Source organism: Anopheles funestus, chromosome 2RL, assembly GCF_943734845.2.
Source record: "Anopheles funestus chromosome 2RL, idAnoFuneDA-416_04, whole genome shotgun sequence".
Classification (NCBI taxonomy): Eukaryota; Metazoa; Arthropoda; class Insecta; order Diptera; family Culicidae; genus Anopheles; species Anopheles funestus.
The window spans coordinates 30,865,221-30,881,770 of record NC_064598.1 but is presented as its reverse complement, the minus strand read 5'-3'; the positions used below and the strand labels follow the sequence as shown (position 1 = coordinate 30,881,770).

The window sequence follows — 16,550 nt, the reverse complement described above, 5'->3', positions numbered from 1 at the left end:
AAATCCGCTCGCACACGGTAAAAGTGATTAGTTTTTAAAACTCAATTTTATTTACTATTCCCTTTTCGAATATTAACATTTCGACGAGGCATTGTTTGTATGCATGCGATTTCCCGATGCATAACTAAATTAGAGCAGTTGATAACGAAGCAATCACTTAGGATGTTCCGGTTGCTTGTATCCTTGCATCAGCGCACTATTTCAAGTGTGTACCATTCACTACACGAACGGCAGACACCCCCGAAAATGTGCTTAACACCACGTCTAGAAAATTTTACTTCATTAGTGTAAGCGCCTCACTTCAGCTTCGAAAACAGGGTCTTTGAAACGCAGTGATCCAATTCGTGCAGGTAATCGAACAGCTCTTCGACGCATGTCTCCGCCGTTTGGGAACGGCTACCGACACGATCATTGCATGCCTGGTATTTTTCCCACAGTTGGCTAGTGTGTCCCTGCTGCGCGCACTTTTCCTAAAAAGAACAATATCACACGGCGTAAGTTTTGGGGGAACAATGGGGACGACTTCCCGTCGTGAGATGTTGCAACAGGAAGTGTGTTGTGTTTTGCCTCTTCGCGACACATACCCGCAGCACCGTTTGCGGATCAACAATATCTTCCTCCTCCTGGGCCTTTACCGTTGGGAAAAAGGACGAAAACCATTTCCTTGCAGCCATCGTGTCGGCCTTTCGATTGCCTACGATATCACCGAGGAAGTCTACGAAAGTGATGAAAAGGACACATGTTTACTCAAGAACGTTATGCTAAACATAAGCACGTGATGAATTTAAAACGTGCATAGCAAGTAGCATTATGGTAATCGTTTAGTTTTGTGATTAAAATATTGTATTTACCAAAAATTGCACAGGAAGGTTGCAACCAGACGATGATATAACTTTTGACAAACTCTTTTCTGACTTTTGGACCAACTTTGAAGAAGAGGAACACCGACACCGCGATGCAAGAAGAAGAAGTTTGACGTTTTACGCCATGTTTTCTAGCAGTATTTTTAGAAGCAGAATAAATTCGAGCAGATTGTTTTGAATTTAGAATTTATATTTATTTATTTTTATTGTTGAATATCATTCTTATCAGCAATTATTTTACTTCAATCATTAACATTTATTTCATTCTTTTTCTACAAAAGTTTTTCAAAATATACATATTACAAAATGTCACATACATTTGTTGACGGAAATCTTGGTGGTCGACCTGTGTGCATGGCTAGCTGAAAAGAATCCCTGACGTACGTGAAGCGACTCTGTAAATATTTCCAACTTTAAGTCGATTTTGTAGTTCATGTTCGTGTAAAAAACCTTCGTTCCCATCAGCAGAGTAGCCTTCAGTAAGTAGCAACATAGAACAAGTAAAAAAGGATTCAGTAAACGCCATTGTTTTGTTTCATTGCAGTTCTGGGAACTGGTTGTTTTGATATGGAGCATGTTTGTACGATGCTGAAACGGGAATCCGTATTTACGGCACTGCAGCGACTATCGATGGTATAATCCAGTACGAGTGAAAGCAACTTTAGCAGCATAACAAATTGCAACTAACTGGGAGGTAAAATGAGTCAAGCCAACAGGATTTCTGCGAACTGGTCTGGTCTTGCAGAACAGTTCCCGTTTTGACATTTCGCTCTATGCTAGGTGATAGTTTTGTGAGGTTAGGAGGCAGATAGTTTACTTGAATGTTATGCGCGCGTTCCATTCGCAGAACGATAAACAATTTGTTTTACCTTCAGAGGTGTAACTTTCTGAAGCATTATAACGAATTTTTATTTCTTTTTAGCGATGAATGGAACGGTAGAAAGTAATACCATGGCAAATACTCCGCCAGTGCCAGGAGCATCGGCAGCAGGAGGCAACATGCTGGCTCAACAAAAGGCAGCCCGTAACTTTAAGCTGCTGGTCGATCCATTTCTGCACAGGGGCACTCAGAAAATTTATCGTTACGATGGTGTTGTGCCGGGAGATCCGACCCATCCGCCGGTCATTCCACGCGATCCACGAAATCCTCTGGCCCGTATTCGATCCCGTGTAGAGCCGCTGGATATTCCTGTACCGAGGTTTGTTCAAAGAAATAATCATTCTGTGAAATTCATAATGATACCAAGCTTTTCAATACTACGATAGGTTTAAAATCGATCAGCACTACGTCGGAGAACCACCAGCCGTAGAAATCACAATAACAAACCTGAACGACAACATCGATAAGCCATTTCTATCGGACATGCTGGCCAAATGCGGAACATTTACCGAGCTGTACATATATTATCATCCCGTATCGAACAAACATCTCGGTCTAGCGCGGATCGTATTCGAGCAGGTTCGTTCGGCGCTCATGTGTGTGGAAAAGCTAAATGGTACATCCGTAATGGGCAAAGTGCTGAACGTGTTCAAAGACCCATTCGGTGAGCAGTGTAAACGGTTGCTCGAGGAAAAAACGTCCGAAAAGAAACCAGCACCGCCACAGCCTCCTCTACCACCGTTGCCTCCGGCCAGTTCCAACCACCATTCCCTCCCAAACCCATCAGCCTCGATGAGTGATCCGCTTGGGCTAAAGACGGCGCTAGCTTCGAGGCCACCATATCGCAAAGCCCCGCCAGAACCGGATCATTTACCCGAGCCATGGGAAAAGAAGGGCGTTTCGAGCATCGGGGAAGATACGGAGCTATGGGATGCTGACGATTTTTCTGGCAGTGCGGGCAATAGTCAGGATTCGAATTACTACAGCAAGGAGAAAAGTACCAGCCGTAGTCAATATGGTGGCGAATGGGATGAAGATGGTCGCAGCCGGGATGCGAAATACTACGACGAGAAGGATCGTAAACATCACCATCATCATCACAAGAGTGATCGTGTACGAGATCGGGACCGTGAACGGGATAAGGATCGGGAGCGTTATCGGGACCGGGACAGAGACCGCGATCGAGATCGCGAACGAGATCGTGATCGGGATCGAGATAGGGATCGTGATCGGGATCGTACACGTGATAGACACCGGGATCGTGACAGAACTCGTGATCGAGATCGGGATCGTACGCGTGATCGTGAATATCGTGATCGTGAGTGGGATCCAAAAAAGAGAGGCAAAAGCTATCGTGATTCGTGGTACGGTGAAGCAGACGGCTATCCAACTGGTAGTCGGTACGAGTCCGGATATGATTATTATTCTTCCTCGTACCCGGGAAGTTCGGAGTACGGTATGTACGGTTACCCGCCGTCCGAAAGCAGCTACGGCACTTCGTCAACTTCTTCAAAGTGGGCTCCACCGCAACCACCGCCACCCCCTCCACCACCTCCACCGGAAGAGAATTGGGATAGTGCTTCCAAGCCACCTGCGCCACCTCCGCCTCCGGTCAACAAAAACAGTAGCAGCAGCATTGCTAGCAAGACCATCATGGACGATGGCGAACTATGGGACATCGATGCAGTTCCCACGGCCACCGGAACAAAGTCAGTGCCACCGCTTCCATCGGCATCACCACCAGCACCACCCGAACCGAAACCATCGAAAGTTCCCGGCGCAAATGACGACGACAGCGGCAGCACACTCGATCTCGACACTCGGATAGCACTGCTGTTCAAGGAGAAAACGTTTGGTGGAAGCTTTTTGCAGCTCAGTGACGACGAGGAAGAAGATCGAAAACCCGAGATTGGTGGTAGTGTTACTGCGGAAGCGACAGCGATTGTTGACACTAGTCAGTTGAAGCAAGAACCGATGGATGTGGAGGATGGTCCGATTTCGCGTCGCCCTCCAAGTCCTCCACCACCGGTTGAACCTGCGAAACCACCTCCACCCATGCTTCCACCGGAGGAGGAATCGAACGAGCTCAAACTTCCAAAACGGGAACCAAAAATTGAATGCCTGAAAGAGGAAGGAGCGAGTGACATTTCCTCGAGTGACGACGAGATCCTAGCAAATGATGAAGAAAGTCTTGCCGTTTCGCCAAAGGAGGAAATGAAGCGCCTAGCAACGGAGAAACCACCATTACCGGGGTCGGAAGATTCAAAAACTGGGGTACTCCAACCAGCTGCACCTCCACTACCCAGTGAGCCTGCCCCAGCAGTTCCCCCGCCACCGGAACCAACCGAAGGGGGCAGTTTTTCCTTTCTGTATCCAACCAACAATTACTACAACTATGCTGCACAGCCATCATCTGCCGGTTCCGTCTATTATCCCGGCTATCCGACCGGGTTCCCTGGAGCACCGCTATTTAACACGTACGGCATGCCATCGTCCACCGGGATGTACTACTCGTCGGGCAAACAACCTGGTCCCCATGGGACCGATGATGGACATAATGCTTTTATCGATGCTGGAGGTGCAACGAACCTGAAAGATCGAGCACGCGGCACTAAACGAAACCGCTACGAGGTAGCAATCGATTCCGTGGTCGATCGCATTGTCGCAGAGCTGAAGCAAATTTTAAAGAAAGATTTCAACAAAAAAATGATTGAAAACACCGCATTCAAAAAGTATGAGGCATGGTGGGATGACGAGGAACGGAAAAACAAGGGCGACAACAAGCGGACACTGCACGGTGGTGAACCGTCCAGCTTATCGAGTACCGGCGCGCTTGGTGGAACAGGAACTGTAGCGTTGAAAATAGAGAAGCCGCCCGACATTAATCATCTGCTGAGCCAAACGTACGACAACCTAGACAGCAGTGGGGGCAGTTTCGTTGGGCTTGGGCTGCGCGCTACCATCCCCAAAATGCCCAGCTTCCGGCGTATACGCAAACAGCCGAGCCCTGTACCGCAGGACGAAGATTCGCGCAAGAGCGATCAAGACGATATGGTACAAGGATCGGATTCGGAGAAAGAAACTTCAAGTGGTACTACAGCGGGACCGTCCACCGCTACCGGTACCTCGTCGTCTTCCGGTAAAGGAGTCGATGCGGGAGAATCTTCACCATCCATTGAGAGTGGCAATCGGTCGAGGCCAACTGCTGGTGATAGCAGTGAAACAGCGGGTCCTTCCCGTTCGGCCGAGAAGCGAATGCCAAGCGTATCATCGTTTACCTCCAGCAGCGAAGATGAAGATTCAAGTGCGTCCGATTCGGACGATAGTCTCGAATCGGGTTCACTGTCGGAGGTGGACACGACGGTTGCCGCCGCATGTGCTGCGAAGCGAGCGCGCGAACGGCGCGACAGGGAAAATCGTATTTACTCCGACTCGGACAGTGATACCGTCGATGCGCATCCGATTAAACAGCGGACAGGCAACAGTTTTGGCTCGCGACGGTTGAAAGAAGGTGGAAAGGTGGGCAAAATATACTCCGATTCGGATTCGGACGATGTGAGACTTCCGGTGCGCAAGGAGGTACTTCCGGCAGCATCCACCGAACGGCGGCGTAGTCACAGTCGAAGTCGCACCCCACCGTACGGTGGGCATCCGGTTGTAAAATCAACGGCCCAAAAAGCTAAACCATCTGCTGAGAGACCACCCATCGATTATTCGCTACTGCCAAAGCTTTCGCTACAGGAACTGCACGAAGATTTATCGCCCAGTTCCGGCGATGAGATGCTGCTGATGGAGGAAGACGAGCGGCCACCGCGGACACCTGGTCGTGAATCGCCAAGCAAAGCGAAAAGTGTGGCGATTAGTAGCAGCACAATCGGTAACAGTGACAGCAGTCAGCAGAACCACCACCAATCGTCGTCGTACGGTATGCTGGACCGGATCTACAGTGATTCGGATGAGGAACGTGAGTACCAGGAAAAGAGACGTCGTAAAGCGGAATGTTTGCAGCAAATTGATAAGGAGTGCCAGGAAGAGTTGGAACGGATGGCCAAGGAAAAGGTGGCCCGGAAACCGGTGACCGAAAAGGATAGCAGACTGCCGGTTGGTAAACCATTGACATTGCTTGACAATAAGAAAGCCTCCATGTTGTCGTTTGCCAGTGGTAAACCGTCCAGTCTGGAGGAACCGGTGACACCAAATCTTTCCCAACCGCCTCCTACACCGGGTGCGGGTTTGAGCGAACTGCGAAAGAATCCGCTCAGTTCACTTTTCGCCAGCAGTGATAGTAATGGTGGTGGTAGTGGCGGTGTTGCAGATATGCACCTATCTGCCCGGGAAGAAGGTCCGAAAAGTGAGCAGGCATCACCATCGACTAGTGGGAAGAAGCGAAAGAGTGGTACCGCTGGTGGTAAAGGAACGGTGGCCGGTAAATCACCCAAAGGTAACTCCCGCAAAGGAGCGATCAAAGAGGAACTTAATGGTTCGGAGCACGAAAATGCGCTACCCACGTCGAGCGGCCCAACTGTACCGAGCGATTCGGTACGTTCGGATGACTTCTTTATGGCTGGCGGTGGAACTAAAGGATCGCCGGCCTCGTCGGATGGTGGTTCCAGCCAGGCCAGTCAGGTGGCACTCGATCACTGCTATTCGTTACCTCCGTCCGCTTCGCCATCCTCATCCTCGCCTCAGCAGCAGTCCGATTCATCGACGGCCAATACGCAAACCAACAAATATGCACCTTCGTCCAAAAACGTGCTTGCACACGACCATGGCTACACGAACAGTAACGATGGCGTGCAGCCAACCGCTCTTGATCTTGCTTCACTTCCGATGGTAACCGATGGGACGAGTAATGCCCCCACCGTTGCTGGCGATCCATCGGCCACTACAGTCACTGGTAATCCGGTTGGCAGTGGTGGTACCGCTGTGATGAAACCACCAACGGTTCAAACCAAACAAAGGAACGATCGTAAGCGACCGGATAGGCAATCGCTTTCCTTCACCGAGTACGATCCGGCAATGGAAGGCATCCAACTGGAACGCTTTATACCGGTACCGAAATATCGTCCGCGCGAGCTGGCCAACGAAATGGGACTGCTGTTCGATTTCCTTACGCGCGGTATCGACACCGAAGACATTCGGTACATACGGCAAAGCTACGAACTGTTGCTGATGGATGACGCAAACAGTTACTGGTTGAACGCGACGCACTGGGTTGATCACTGTTCCACGGATCGTAGTTTCGAACCGGCGCTTTTGTTACCACCGCCGACGAAGCGACGCAAGAAGGACAAAGCTGGAGGGGGCGGTAGTTCGCTTGCCGACATCAAGCTACACCGGACGGGTAGTGCCCGAACGGAAGGCTACTATAAGATTGATCCGCGTGAAAAGGCCAAGTATAAGTACCACCATCTCAAGGGTACGGCCGCGGCGAACCATCTGAGCAATCTGGAGCTAGCCAAGGCGGTCACTAAGATGCAAGGCATATCGCGGGAAGCTCGTTCGAATCAGCGCCGGTTGTTGAATGCGTTCGGGGCAAGTACGGAGTCGGAGTTGCTGAAGTTCAATCAGCTCAAGTTCCGCAAAAAGCAGCTCAAGTTTGCTAAATCGGCCATTCACGATTGGGGACTGTTTGCGATGGAACCGATCGCGGCCGACGAGATGGTGATCGAGTATGTCGGCCAGATGGTACGGCCATCGGTGGCTGATTTGCGCGAAACGAAGTACGAAGCGATCGGTATCGGCAGTTCGTACCTGTTCCGGATCGATATGGAAACGATCATCGATGCGACCAAGTGCGGTAATTTGGCGCGATTCATTAACCATAGTTGCAACGTAAGTGTACAGGGCGCAAGGAAATTTAACTTCAAACTCTAATAATCATCATCCTTTTTGTGCCCGTTTCCTTCATTCTTTTTTAGCCAAATTGTTACGCGAAAGTGATCACGATTGAGTCGGAAAAGAAGATAGTAATCTACTCAAAGCAACCGATCGGGGTGAATGAGGAAATTACGTACGACTACAAGTTCCCGCTGGAGGATGAAAAGATCCCATGCTTGTGCGGTGCACCCGGTTGCCGCGGTACACTCAACTAAACGCTTAGATCGCTTCGATCGATCATGCTGGGTTGGGGTAACCACATGCGTTGTCACCGTGTCCAACCCCCATAGGGCAGATGATGGTTTGCTCTTTGTACATTTCTGTATCTGTATATATATTTTTTTCATTAGACGAAAATGCTCATCTGAACATCAGGTACCGGATCGAGAGGGGGAGTCTGATACACAAGTCACAGGCAAAGCGACACGTGCAGTCTCGTTCATTTTTCCGCTTTCGATTGGAAAATTATGCTTATACACGGTCCCTTCTCCCTAGTTAATAAGATTAAGAGCAATAGCGAACAGTGCGAACCATTTAGTTAATGTCATTGTTTTGTTCCGTTTTTCTTTCTGATGCGTTGCGCGCTTACACTTTTCTATTATTTTTTTTTATATATATTTTTTGTATTATGCATTCGATTCCCTTTAGTAACATTTTTTTTTGGGGGAATCTCAAACGGTGTTGATATGATGAGTTTAGTGTAAATCTTGTGTTGTGGTAATGAAAACTATGCAAACTAACAGGAGATTTAATCTTGATCATACTAGCTTAGGGAATAAAGCGTACGATTAGTAAAATATTATTAAAATACAACTGATGAACAAAAAAACACACAAACACACACACACACATACACATGCGACTAAAGCCATTAAACAAGTTGTTTGATTATTATGTGAGAATGTTTTTCTCGTATTGAGAAACTATCATGAATGAAAATAGACGATCGTACATCCTTTCTTCGTAAATCAATGATACTTTATTTGCTTTCTTAATATGCTACAAGGGTATGGGATTTAAAAAGAAAAGAGACACACAAAAAGACGGTGTACAAATATCGTTTTCCCAATCTTTTTGGTTGCGGCTGTTTTGATTGAGAGTGTTACACATCGTTCGGGCGTTTCCTTTGCCGTTTCGTTCTACCCATCTGGTGCCGCATTTTGATTGAACTGCATCACGTCGCATCGCAAAGCTCAAATCCTTTGCGCGCTTCGTCTTGGAAAGTATAGTTCTCCTTTCAGCTGTAAACATCACCCAACTTAGTACCGCTGGCAAGGAGTGTTTTCACGACGAATACTGCATATCCAGTTGGGACTGGGCTATATCACTGAGCGCGGCTTGAATTTTCTCCAGCAACAGCTCGCCCTTGCGCACGATTTCTTCCAGCTTCTCGGCCGATTCTTTGTTTTCGGCTTCCAGTCGCTGCAGCGATTGGACCTGCAGCTCGATCGAACTTTCCTCGCTGGGCAGAGATTCGATAAGGGTGTCGATGTCTTTCGCGCATCGGGAGATCAGGGTGGAGAATAGCTGCGGGTAGTCTTCCTGTTGCTGTTGCACTTGTTGCTGAGGCGTTTGGGATCCGGTACGCTCAAAACCGGCAAACTTGCTCGGAATCGAGCACTGCTGTAGGATACCGATGCTGTTACAAAAGTGTTCCGCTTGCTGGCGTGAGATAAGGGAAGGAAAGTAACAGTATTAGATCCTCTCTGGGAGCTTTGCTTTTAATCGCGCTTACTTGATTCACCGTGTCCTGTAGCTGAGTTAGTCGGTCAGCCATCGCTTCGAAGACTATTGAATAATCCAGCTTTCCGACAATTTTGAAGAAAAGAAAAGGGGGAAAAGAAAAAAACCAAAGAAGGCACACAAACTAACGCTAACGAACAGAACCACAGCCCCTGGTAAGGTTCGATGGGATGTTTCCGGACGAAAAAATAAGGGATCCACCCGTACCGTGCAACCGTACAAAACGGAACGACGACGATGGAAGCTCCCGCAGGAAATTGGGCTGCTTGGCAAATAATGTGCACCGTGGCAATACAGCGACCCCGCAGACAGCGCCGTCGCTTATTCCGCAACCGGGAACGGGGTTTTCCTGCTGTTCTGTGGCAGTCTCAAGCGCCCTAAACAGGCATAGCTTTGTTGGTCTCGGCCTCGACAGTGCTAATACGGCTGGTTCCCGACAGTCGGTGAGGTGCGGCTTCTCCGGGGGTCTGCCGGGAAAAAGGGGTGAGTGTAATCCGGTGACCGAAATAGTGGATTTTCGTGACTTTTTCCGATAAAAACAATAAAGTACAACCAATTCAGAACAACCTGCGTTTGTTTGGTTGGTTGTTTTTTATTTTTTTGCTGCATGATTGCTGTCAAAGTTTCGGATTTCGAAAATTTGTTTGGCCATTTTTAGTGCATAACAAATGGTAAATAAATCGATTGGTTTAAATGGTGGATCTATTACAAATATAAGTTTTTGTTGCAAAATTAAATCATCAAATTAAAAAGAGTCTCCAAACAATATGATTCAAATTCATTTCATTGAATAACATTATATATTAACCTTGATATCTTGCGAGTTTCGAAATGCTTTCGAGCTGTTCATCGAGCAGAGTGCTCGATTTGGTGAACGTTCAAAATGTAACCGAAATTGCGCTTCCTTCACTTGTCAAATACGTTGAAAAACAAATTCAGCAGGCAAACGAGCTTGTAGCATTCGGGAAAAAGTATCGTGGTGCTAAATAGACAGAAAGTGTACGACACGCAATTCCGCGATAACAAGATAGCGACGATAACGTACTGTGTTTCAAATTCCAAACGACTATCACACGAAGACGAACACACAAGTTGCAGCTGCAGATGTTCGGCATGGATTCCAAAATTCCCAAACCTTCGTTCCTGAAGAAACCTACCGGGCCGTTAAGTTTGCCTGGTAATGCTCGCCTGCCGTTAAGCAGAGATTTGCTGAATCTTCCAGCGGCAAATTCCACTATGTTTGCAAAAGTGCGCGTTGCCTCGCCAGATCATAAGAACGCTGGTGGAATGGTAAACCGTACCAAACTACGCCGCAGCCGATCGGCGGCAGAGTTAAACAGAACGGATTTTCATCGTCCCAAGTACATCTCTAACCTGGCCCCAGTTTCCTCAAGAACAGTCACTATTAACGCCAATACAGTAGCGATGATGGCAAGCAGCGATCTGGTGAAACCTCTAAACGATACCAACGGTGCAAGAGCGCATATCCGAAGAAGTCGTTCCGCCTGCGATATTGCGATGAAATCGAACCTGTCTTCTGCTTCATCTACAACTTCATCATCAGCTAGCGGGCTATCATCGCTGGCAGGGTACAAACGACAGCCACCAACAGTTGGCCTCAACAGCCGGAATGTTGTACCGGCTAAGGTGCAAAAAATGACAACTACAATTCCACCGAGAATTGCGACCACAGGATCCACAACCTTGTTTACGAAGCCCTCATCACAGAAGCCAACCATTGCTACGTTTGCATCAAAGAAGGCGGTTCCGCAAATGAAAAGCACTCTAGGCGTTAAGACGACAGGCAACAGTGGTGGTGCGTTGAATGCTAAAAAGACCAGCGTGGATGCTCCGAAAGCGAACGGGTTAGGAACGAAGACGGTTGGAAAAACGATGAACAAACGTATACCACCGTATGACTATAAAGCACGGTTTGCCAACTTAACCGAAAAGCATAAAGCATTGGTTGAGAAGCATGATAAATTGCTGAAGGAACATGCCAGCCGTGAAGCTTTACAGGAGCTGTACGACGATTGTACCAGAGAGCTTGCCGATCTGAAAGATCAGCATACCCTGCTACAGGCGGAACTGCGGACGATTCGCTTGGATAATAAAGAACTGAAGCAAAGCAATCTAACGCTATCCACTGCCCTTCAACAAACGGAAACGGAATTGGACAAGTATAAAGAAAAATTTACCGTCGCTGATTTGGAAAATGTTAACCTCCGAAGGCAACTCAAAGAGCTCGAAGAGCGGTCAGCATTTCTGGAGGAAGAAAATCTTACGCTACAAGACGCAAACCAACGTAATGCGGCATTGCTGTTTAATGCAAACATCGAGCGAAAGGAGCTGCACAACATGGTTATGGATCTGCGGGGCAATATTCGCGTATTTTGTCGCGTGCGGCCTCCATTGCCTTCGGAAGCAAACAGAATCGAGTGTGGTTGGAAGTATCTGGACGAGCAGTCGATCGAACTTCAGGCCATGGACGGTACCAACAAGCGGATGGACTTCAGTTTCGATCATGTGTTCCATCCCCGGACAACGCAACAGGACATATTCGACAACGTGTCGCCCCTGATACAGTCCGCTTTGGATGGATACAACGTGTGCATTTTTGCCTATGGTCAAACGGGAAGTGGCAAAACATTTACCATGGATGGTGTGCCGGAGAGCTTGGGCGTTATTCCACGTACAGTCGATTTGATTTTCAATGCAGTTAATGATTACAAACGCTTCGGATGGGAATATGAGGTGAGTTTTGGAGTGTCTATTTGCAGTTGTGTTGTACGAACGGAGTCTAATAAGCTATTTTTTGTTGTTACTCTTTTAGATCCGTGTCACATTCCTTGAGATTTATAACGAAATATTGTACGATCTTCTTGACACCTCGGGCACGACGAAAGACCTAGAGATACGGATGGCTAATGCGAAAAACAAAACGGAAGTTTACGTTTCCAACATCATCGAAGAGACGGTAGATTCGACCGGACGATTGCATCAGCTGATGAATATAGCAAAGATGAACCGTGCTACGGCGGCAACCGCTGGCAATGAGCGTTCCTCGCGGTCACATGCAGTCACGAAAATCACATTGATCGGTACGCATCAGGAAAAGTGTGAAACGTGCGTTGGTTCTGTAAATCTAGTAGATTTGGCCGGTTCCGAAAGTCCCAAGACAAGTACGCGTATGGACGAGACGAAAAATATCAACCGATCGCTTAGCGAACTGAGCAACGTTATATTGGCCCTGGTGCAGAGGAACGAACACATCCCGTACCGAAATTCCAAGCTAACACACCTGCTGATGCCAAGTTTGGGCGGTAATTCGAAAACGCTGATGTTTGTTAACGTGGCACCGTTTCAGGACTGTTTTATGGAGACGGTCAAATCGCTTCGGTTTGCCTCGCAGGTCAACTCATGCAAGATGCAAAAGGTGAAGAAAAATAAGGCCCTGAACGGTTCGTCGATCATCTAATGGCAAGTAAATTTTTGGTAGCAAGACAAATGAGCATTGCGGGATTATGTTCTTTTAAATATTAACCAGCAAATTATATATCTTTGGCAGACTAACACTATAATTATTGATACAAAGAAAGTTTAATTCAAACAGTACAATTTCGGACTAATAAGACAAAAGGGGAAAATATGTCAAAGTCAAGGAAACATTTTATTCGTTCAGTTTAAATCTATAATTTATATGCGATTTATGACACAAAAACATGTTGTCGTTGGGCTTCAATGTTCATTAACATTCAGATTTAGGCAATAATGCAAAACAGCGTACAATAAATGCATGTGTTTTTATTAGGTTAAATTCTGCGTTTCCTCTTCCCTTTCGTTACTATTGATAAGCTATGTAGGAATATCACAAAGTAAGGAAATTTCTCCAAAAATCTGCAACATCAGATTAATGGAAAACAATGCCAACGGGATCGCAAAACTAGCATTCACCTTATGTATTGCTTTAAAAGATTCTGTCCTTCGTTGCGTTCGTTTTGACCATACCCGAATCACGACGTTGGCAACTAGCAAAAAACATACCACAAAAAAGGCTAACAATGCACTGCCAAACATAACCCAGACTGTAGGATCGACCGAAGTGTTGATGTTATATGCTCGAACGTAAGCCACGATTTGCGCCACATTAGTTGACAATATTGTGGCGAGCATAAGAATGTAGGGTGCATCAGTATAATTCCGTTGCTGGGGCCTTACCTGGGGATATAGAATATAAAACAGTTTAGTAGATAAGTTTGGCATATTGGCACCGATCGTAGCAGAAAGTTGATTTACATTAACTCGTTCCATCGTGTGCAAGCTCGTTGCTCAATGATCCAACAGGGAACACAATATTAGACGTTGCTGTTTGAAGTAGGTTGTGGTGGTAATGGTTGATTCATAAGTATTATACATTGAGCATTTAAATCGTTGAAAATTTGCAACGTTAGGTTGGTGGTGAGAACAATCACCATCAACACACAGCTGGCCCAGTAACGTACACGCGCCGATGCACAACCTTCACCATGCAGCATTCGCAAAACGAGCAGTGGATACTGTGGACATTGGACAATTTGCAAATTTATCGATTAATCAGCCACAAATACAACAGTTGCAACTTACCACACACGTAATAGATATAGCCACGAGAAAGATGTTCACCCAAAACATAAATCCCAAATCCGTACCCACTTGCAACAGGGACTGGAGCTGATGAAAGTTGACCGTCAAAATCGTAATCAATCCGGCGAAGTTGTTCACATCGATCTTGGGAGTATGGTCTTCAGTTTTGTTGGTATTCTCACTTGGTTCTTCTTCCTCAATTGTTTCTTGATCTCGCACAATTGTTCGCAACGCAACCGATTCCATGCTGTTCATTCATCAAGAACTTAGGATGAGTTACTGTTGGACCAAATCACTCGCCAGTTTTCGATTCAATGCTCCGATCCTATCGATGCCAAACCGTGCAGTTTACTAACTGTTGATCAAACTCTACTTAACCTTCATGGGAAATTTGTTGCACTCAACTGATTTCAGCGAATCGGCCACTAGGCTAGATAGCACTAAGGGTTGCACTTTCGATGCATTCAGGTCTGATAAGATACGCAAAGGTTTTTGGGCGAAACAGAACTGGGCCTATAAAAAATTGCATTCGTATTAGGTGAATATATGTTATTGTTATCAGGTGAGAGAATGTAGGCCATTTTTTTACGTTGTGTAGAGATAATGGCAAATGCATCGAATTGGGGAGGAATGCCAAATTTAAGCTAGACAACACGCACCCTTTAGCAGACGTCTAGACGACGGGTGATAAGTCATCAAAAACTGTACAAGCACACAAGTGTAATGTAGCGAACGAGCCGACGACGGTGACAATTCCGGTGAGAAAGTGATTAATTCTTGTAGTTTTGTGATTTTATGAAATTATTAGCTGTAAAGCCGAGCACAATGATTGTTTTTAATTGTATGTGTGATCAAAAATCCTTCCGATCATTCAACTTGAACGTGACTAAAAGATCGTTAGCGTTAGCATCGGATTGATTCTGTACCGTATGAAAGAACCGGAATTGCACTTGAAAATGTCGTCCGTTGTTTTTTGGGGTAGCCAACACACTGAGGCAGCACAAGCGATCGTACGATCGACCGTACACCCCGTTACCATAGCAAGGAATCCGAGAACAATGCACCTCGCGCCAGAATGCTCCAGTGTGAGACTTCACAAAACGTGAAGACAAGTCGGAGCAGATAGCAGACACAGCGGAAGTGCCTAGCTCAAAAGTCTACAGAGCAACTGATGCCCTAACACCTATCTCAGTCAGGAGAAACTCGTTAGTTCTACAGGATTTTGAATGTGGCATAAAGTGGTTTCAATCCCAACATCGCTATGTATCTTTATACCGAATGGGATATCTTGACGGACGAGCGAGGAAGGTGATCGACAGTTGGAACTGCTACTTCGCTAGTCATCTTAACGGAGCGAATGCAGCAGCTACCGGGGCAGGCGTCCTCCGCACGACATCTTCCAGATTCAACTGACTGAACTTTTCAAGATAAGCCCAGAAAGGCTTACTGTTACTAAGTACCAGGATAAACTACCAGAGTGGAGGATATACACTAGAGATGAGAATAACAACTCTTTTTAGTGAGTCAACTCAGAGGGAATGTGTCATTACTAGGAGTCAGCTCGTTTAACGACTCATTGCGGAGTCATAAAAAACGCAGCATAAACGTATCAGTTAAGGTTCGGTCATTTTACTCTCTCATGAGTGTAAGCATGTAGCCGTGGTGAGTCGAGTTGCAAAAAGAGTAAATACTTGAGTTGAAACGAAAATGTGCGAGTGAGTTACAAGAACGGAATACATGTGTACAATACCCAAACTAGCCAAACGAATATACTGCTCGCTCTGCTCGCTCGCTCAAACCTGCATAAGCGAACAAGCGGGCTAGTCTGAAGGACATGAAACGGAATACGTTTAGGATATTTATTATCCTACTTAGAGGCGGATCATCCACTACGCAAACTAAGCGGCCATGGAGCCAAAAGGCTAAGTTAGGGCCTATAATAAAATAATAAAAAAAAAATTATAAATTTGCCAATCTCTTAAGGCTATAGCCTTAGTTTTTTTTGGGAAATTTATTAAAAGTTTATAAACTGATTTATTTTAATGTGAATCGGTTGAAATAAGTTTCTTTTCACTCACTTCCTCTTCTTCTTCTTGGCTTAACGACCGTACAGGTCACTCCGGCCATTTCTGGCTTACTAGACTTATTTTATGGGATTTGAACCCGGTCCTGCCGTGTGGACCGGCGCCGTTTATCACATGTTCCACCGGACCGCCCCTCACATCCCACTCCCATAATGCTTTAAATAAAAAAAGGATAAAAAATCATTAAAAAAATTAAAAAAATCTAAAAATTTGAAAATTTTTAAGGCTATAGCTTTTTTTTTGGGAAATTTAATAAAAATGTATAAATTGATTTATTTTAATGCGAATCGGTTGAATTAAGTTTCTTTTCACTCAAATAACGCTTTACATAAAAAAAAAAATCATAAAAAAATCTATAAATTTGAAAATCACCTAAGGTATAGCCTTAGCTTTTTTTTGGAAAATTTAGCAAAATTTTGTAAATTGATGTAAATTAATGCGAATTGGTTGAAATAAGTTTTTTTCACTGAAATAATG

The 16,550-nt window shown here is 45.9% G+C and overlaps 5 protein-coding genes across 5 annotated transcripts; 2 read left to right on the top strand and 3 right to left on the bottom strand.

Moving 5' to 3' along the window:
* Positions 1–27: 27 nt before the first annotated feature.
* On the bottom strand, positions 28–983 carry LOC125765845 (cytochrome b-c1 complex subunit 6, mitochondrial). The gene is made up of 3 exons (XM_049431335.1): positions 852–983; positions 585–715; positions 28–470 (listed from the first exon to the last, which is right to left on the bottom strand). Exons 2-3 carry the CDS (start codon positions 672–674, stop codon positions 297–299), a joined length of 264 nt encoding a protein of 87 aa, XP_049287292.1. The 5' UTR covers positions 675–715; positions 852–983; the 3' UTR covers positions 28–296.
* Positions 984–993: 10 nt separating this feature from the next.
* Positions 994–8,431, top strand: LOC125765757 (histone-lysine N-methyltransferase SETD1). Its single transcript, XM_049431199.1, has 5 exons — positions 994–1,342; positions 1,408–1,557; positions 1,786–2,062; positions 2,130–7,578; positions 7,665–8,431. Exons 3-5 carry the CDS (start codon positions 1,788–1,790, stop codon positions 7,836–7,838), a joined length of 5,898 nt encoding a protein of 1,965 aa, XP_049287156.1. The 5' UTR covers positions 994–1,342; positions 1,408–1,557; positions 1,786–1,787; the 3' UTR covers positions 7,839–8,431.
* Positions 8,432–8,576: 145 nt separating this feature from the next.
* On the bottom strand, positions 8,577–9,976 carry LOC125765839 (mediator of RNA polymerase II transcription subunit 21). Its single transcript, XM_049431330.1, has 2 exons — positions 9,359–9,976; positions 8,577–9,285 (listed from the first exon to the last, which is right to left on the bottom strand). Exons 1-2 carry the CDS (start codon positions 9,398–9,400, stop codon positions 8,908–8,910), a joined length of 420 nt encoding a protein of 139 aa, XP_049287287.1. The 5' UTR covers positions 9,401–9,976; the 3' UTR covers positions 8,577–8,907.
* A 273-nt stretch (positions 9,977–10,249) lies between these two features.
* On the top strand, positions 10,250–13,172 carry LOC125765782 (protein claret segregational). The gene is made up of 2 exons (XM_049431249.1): positions 10,250–12,120; positions 12,200–13,172. The coding sequence occupies exons 1-2, from the start codon at positions 10,471–10,473 to the stop codon at positions 12,842–12,844; spliced, it is 2,295 nt and encodes a 764-aa protein (XP_049287206.1). The 5' UTR covers positions 10,250–10,470; the 3' UTR covers positions 12,845–13,172.
* A 167-nt stretch (positions 13,173–13,339) lies between these two features.
* LOC125765837 (uncharacterized) lies at positions 13,340–15,093 on the bottom strand. The gene is made up of 2 exons (XM_049431328.1): positions 13,990–15,093; positions 13,340–13,922 (listed from the first exon to the last, which is right to left on the bottom strand). The coding sequence occupies exons 1-2, from the start codon at positions 14,242–14,244 to the stop codon at positions 13,722–13,724; spliced, it is 456 nt and encodes a 151-aa protein (XP_049287285.1). The 5' UTR covers positions 14,245–15,093; the 3' UTR covers positions 13,340–13,721.
* Between the last annotated feature and the right edge of the window lie 1,457 nt (positions 15,094–16,550).

What these genes read in the sequence shown, in the direction of transcription:
- LOC125765845 (XM_049431335.1), bottom strand. Translation starts at nt 674, where the DNA reads ATGGCTGCAAGGAAATGGTTTTCGTCCTTTTTCCCAACGGTAAAGGCC. An exon ending in ATCCGCAAACGGTGCTGCGG is followed by an intron (nt 471 to 584) that starts GTATGTGTCGCG and finishes TGTTCTTTTTAG; the next exon opens with GAAAAGTGCGCGCAGCAGGG.
- LOC125765757 (XM_049431199.1), top strand. Translation starts at nt 1,788, where the DNA reads ATGAATGGAACGGTAGAAAGTAATACCATGGCAAATACTCCGCCAGTG. An exon ending in CTGGATATTCCTGTACCGAG is followed by an intron (nt 2,063 to 2,129) that starts GTTTGTTCAAAG and finishes ATACTACGATAG; the next exon opens with GTTTAAAATCGATCAGCACT. An exon ending in TCATTAACCATAGTTGCAAC is followed by an intron (nt 7,579 to 7,664) that starts GTAAGTGTACAG and finishes ATTCTTTTTTAG; the next exon opens with CCAAATTGTTACGCGAAAGT.
- LOC125765839 (XM_049431330.1), bottom strand. Translation starts at nt 9,400, where the DNA reads ATGGCTGACCGACTAACTCAGCTACAGGACACGGTGAATCAA. An exon ending in TACAGGACACGGTGAATCAA is followed by an intron (nt 9,286 to 9,358) that starts GTAAGCGCGATT and finishes ATCTCACGCCAG; the next exon opens with CAAGCGGAACACTTTTGTAA.
- LOC125765782 (XM_049431249.1), top strand. Translation starts at nt 10,471, where the DNA reads ATGTTCGGCATGGATTCCAAAATTCCCAAACCTTCGTTCCTGAAGAAA. An exon ending in GCTTCGGATGGGAATATGAG is followed by an intron (nt 12,121 to 12,199) that starts GTGAGTTTTGGA and finishes TTACTCTTTTAG; the next exon opens with ATCCGTGTCACATTCCTTGA.
- LOC125765837 (XM_049431328.1), bottom strand. Translation starts at nt 14,244, where the DNA reads ATGAACAGCATGGAATCGGTTGCGTTGCGAACAATTGTGCGAGATCAA. An exon ending in CTATATCTATTACGTGTGTG is followed by an intron (nt 13,923 to 13,989) that starts GTAAGTTGCAAC and finishes CAATGTCCACAG; the next exon opens with TATCCACTGCTCGTTTTGCG.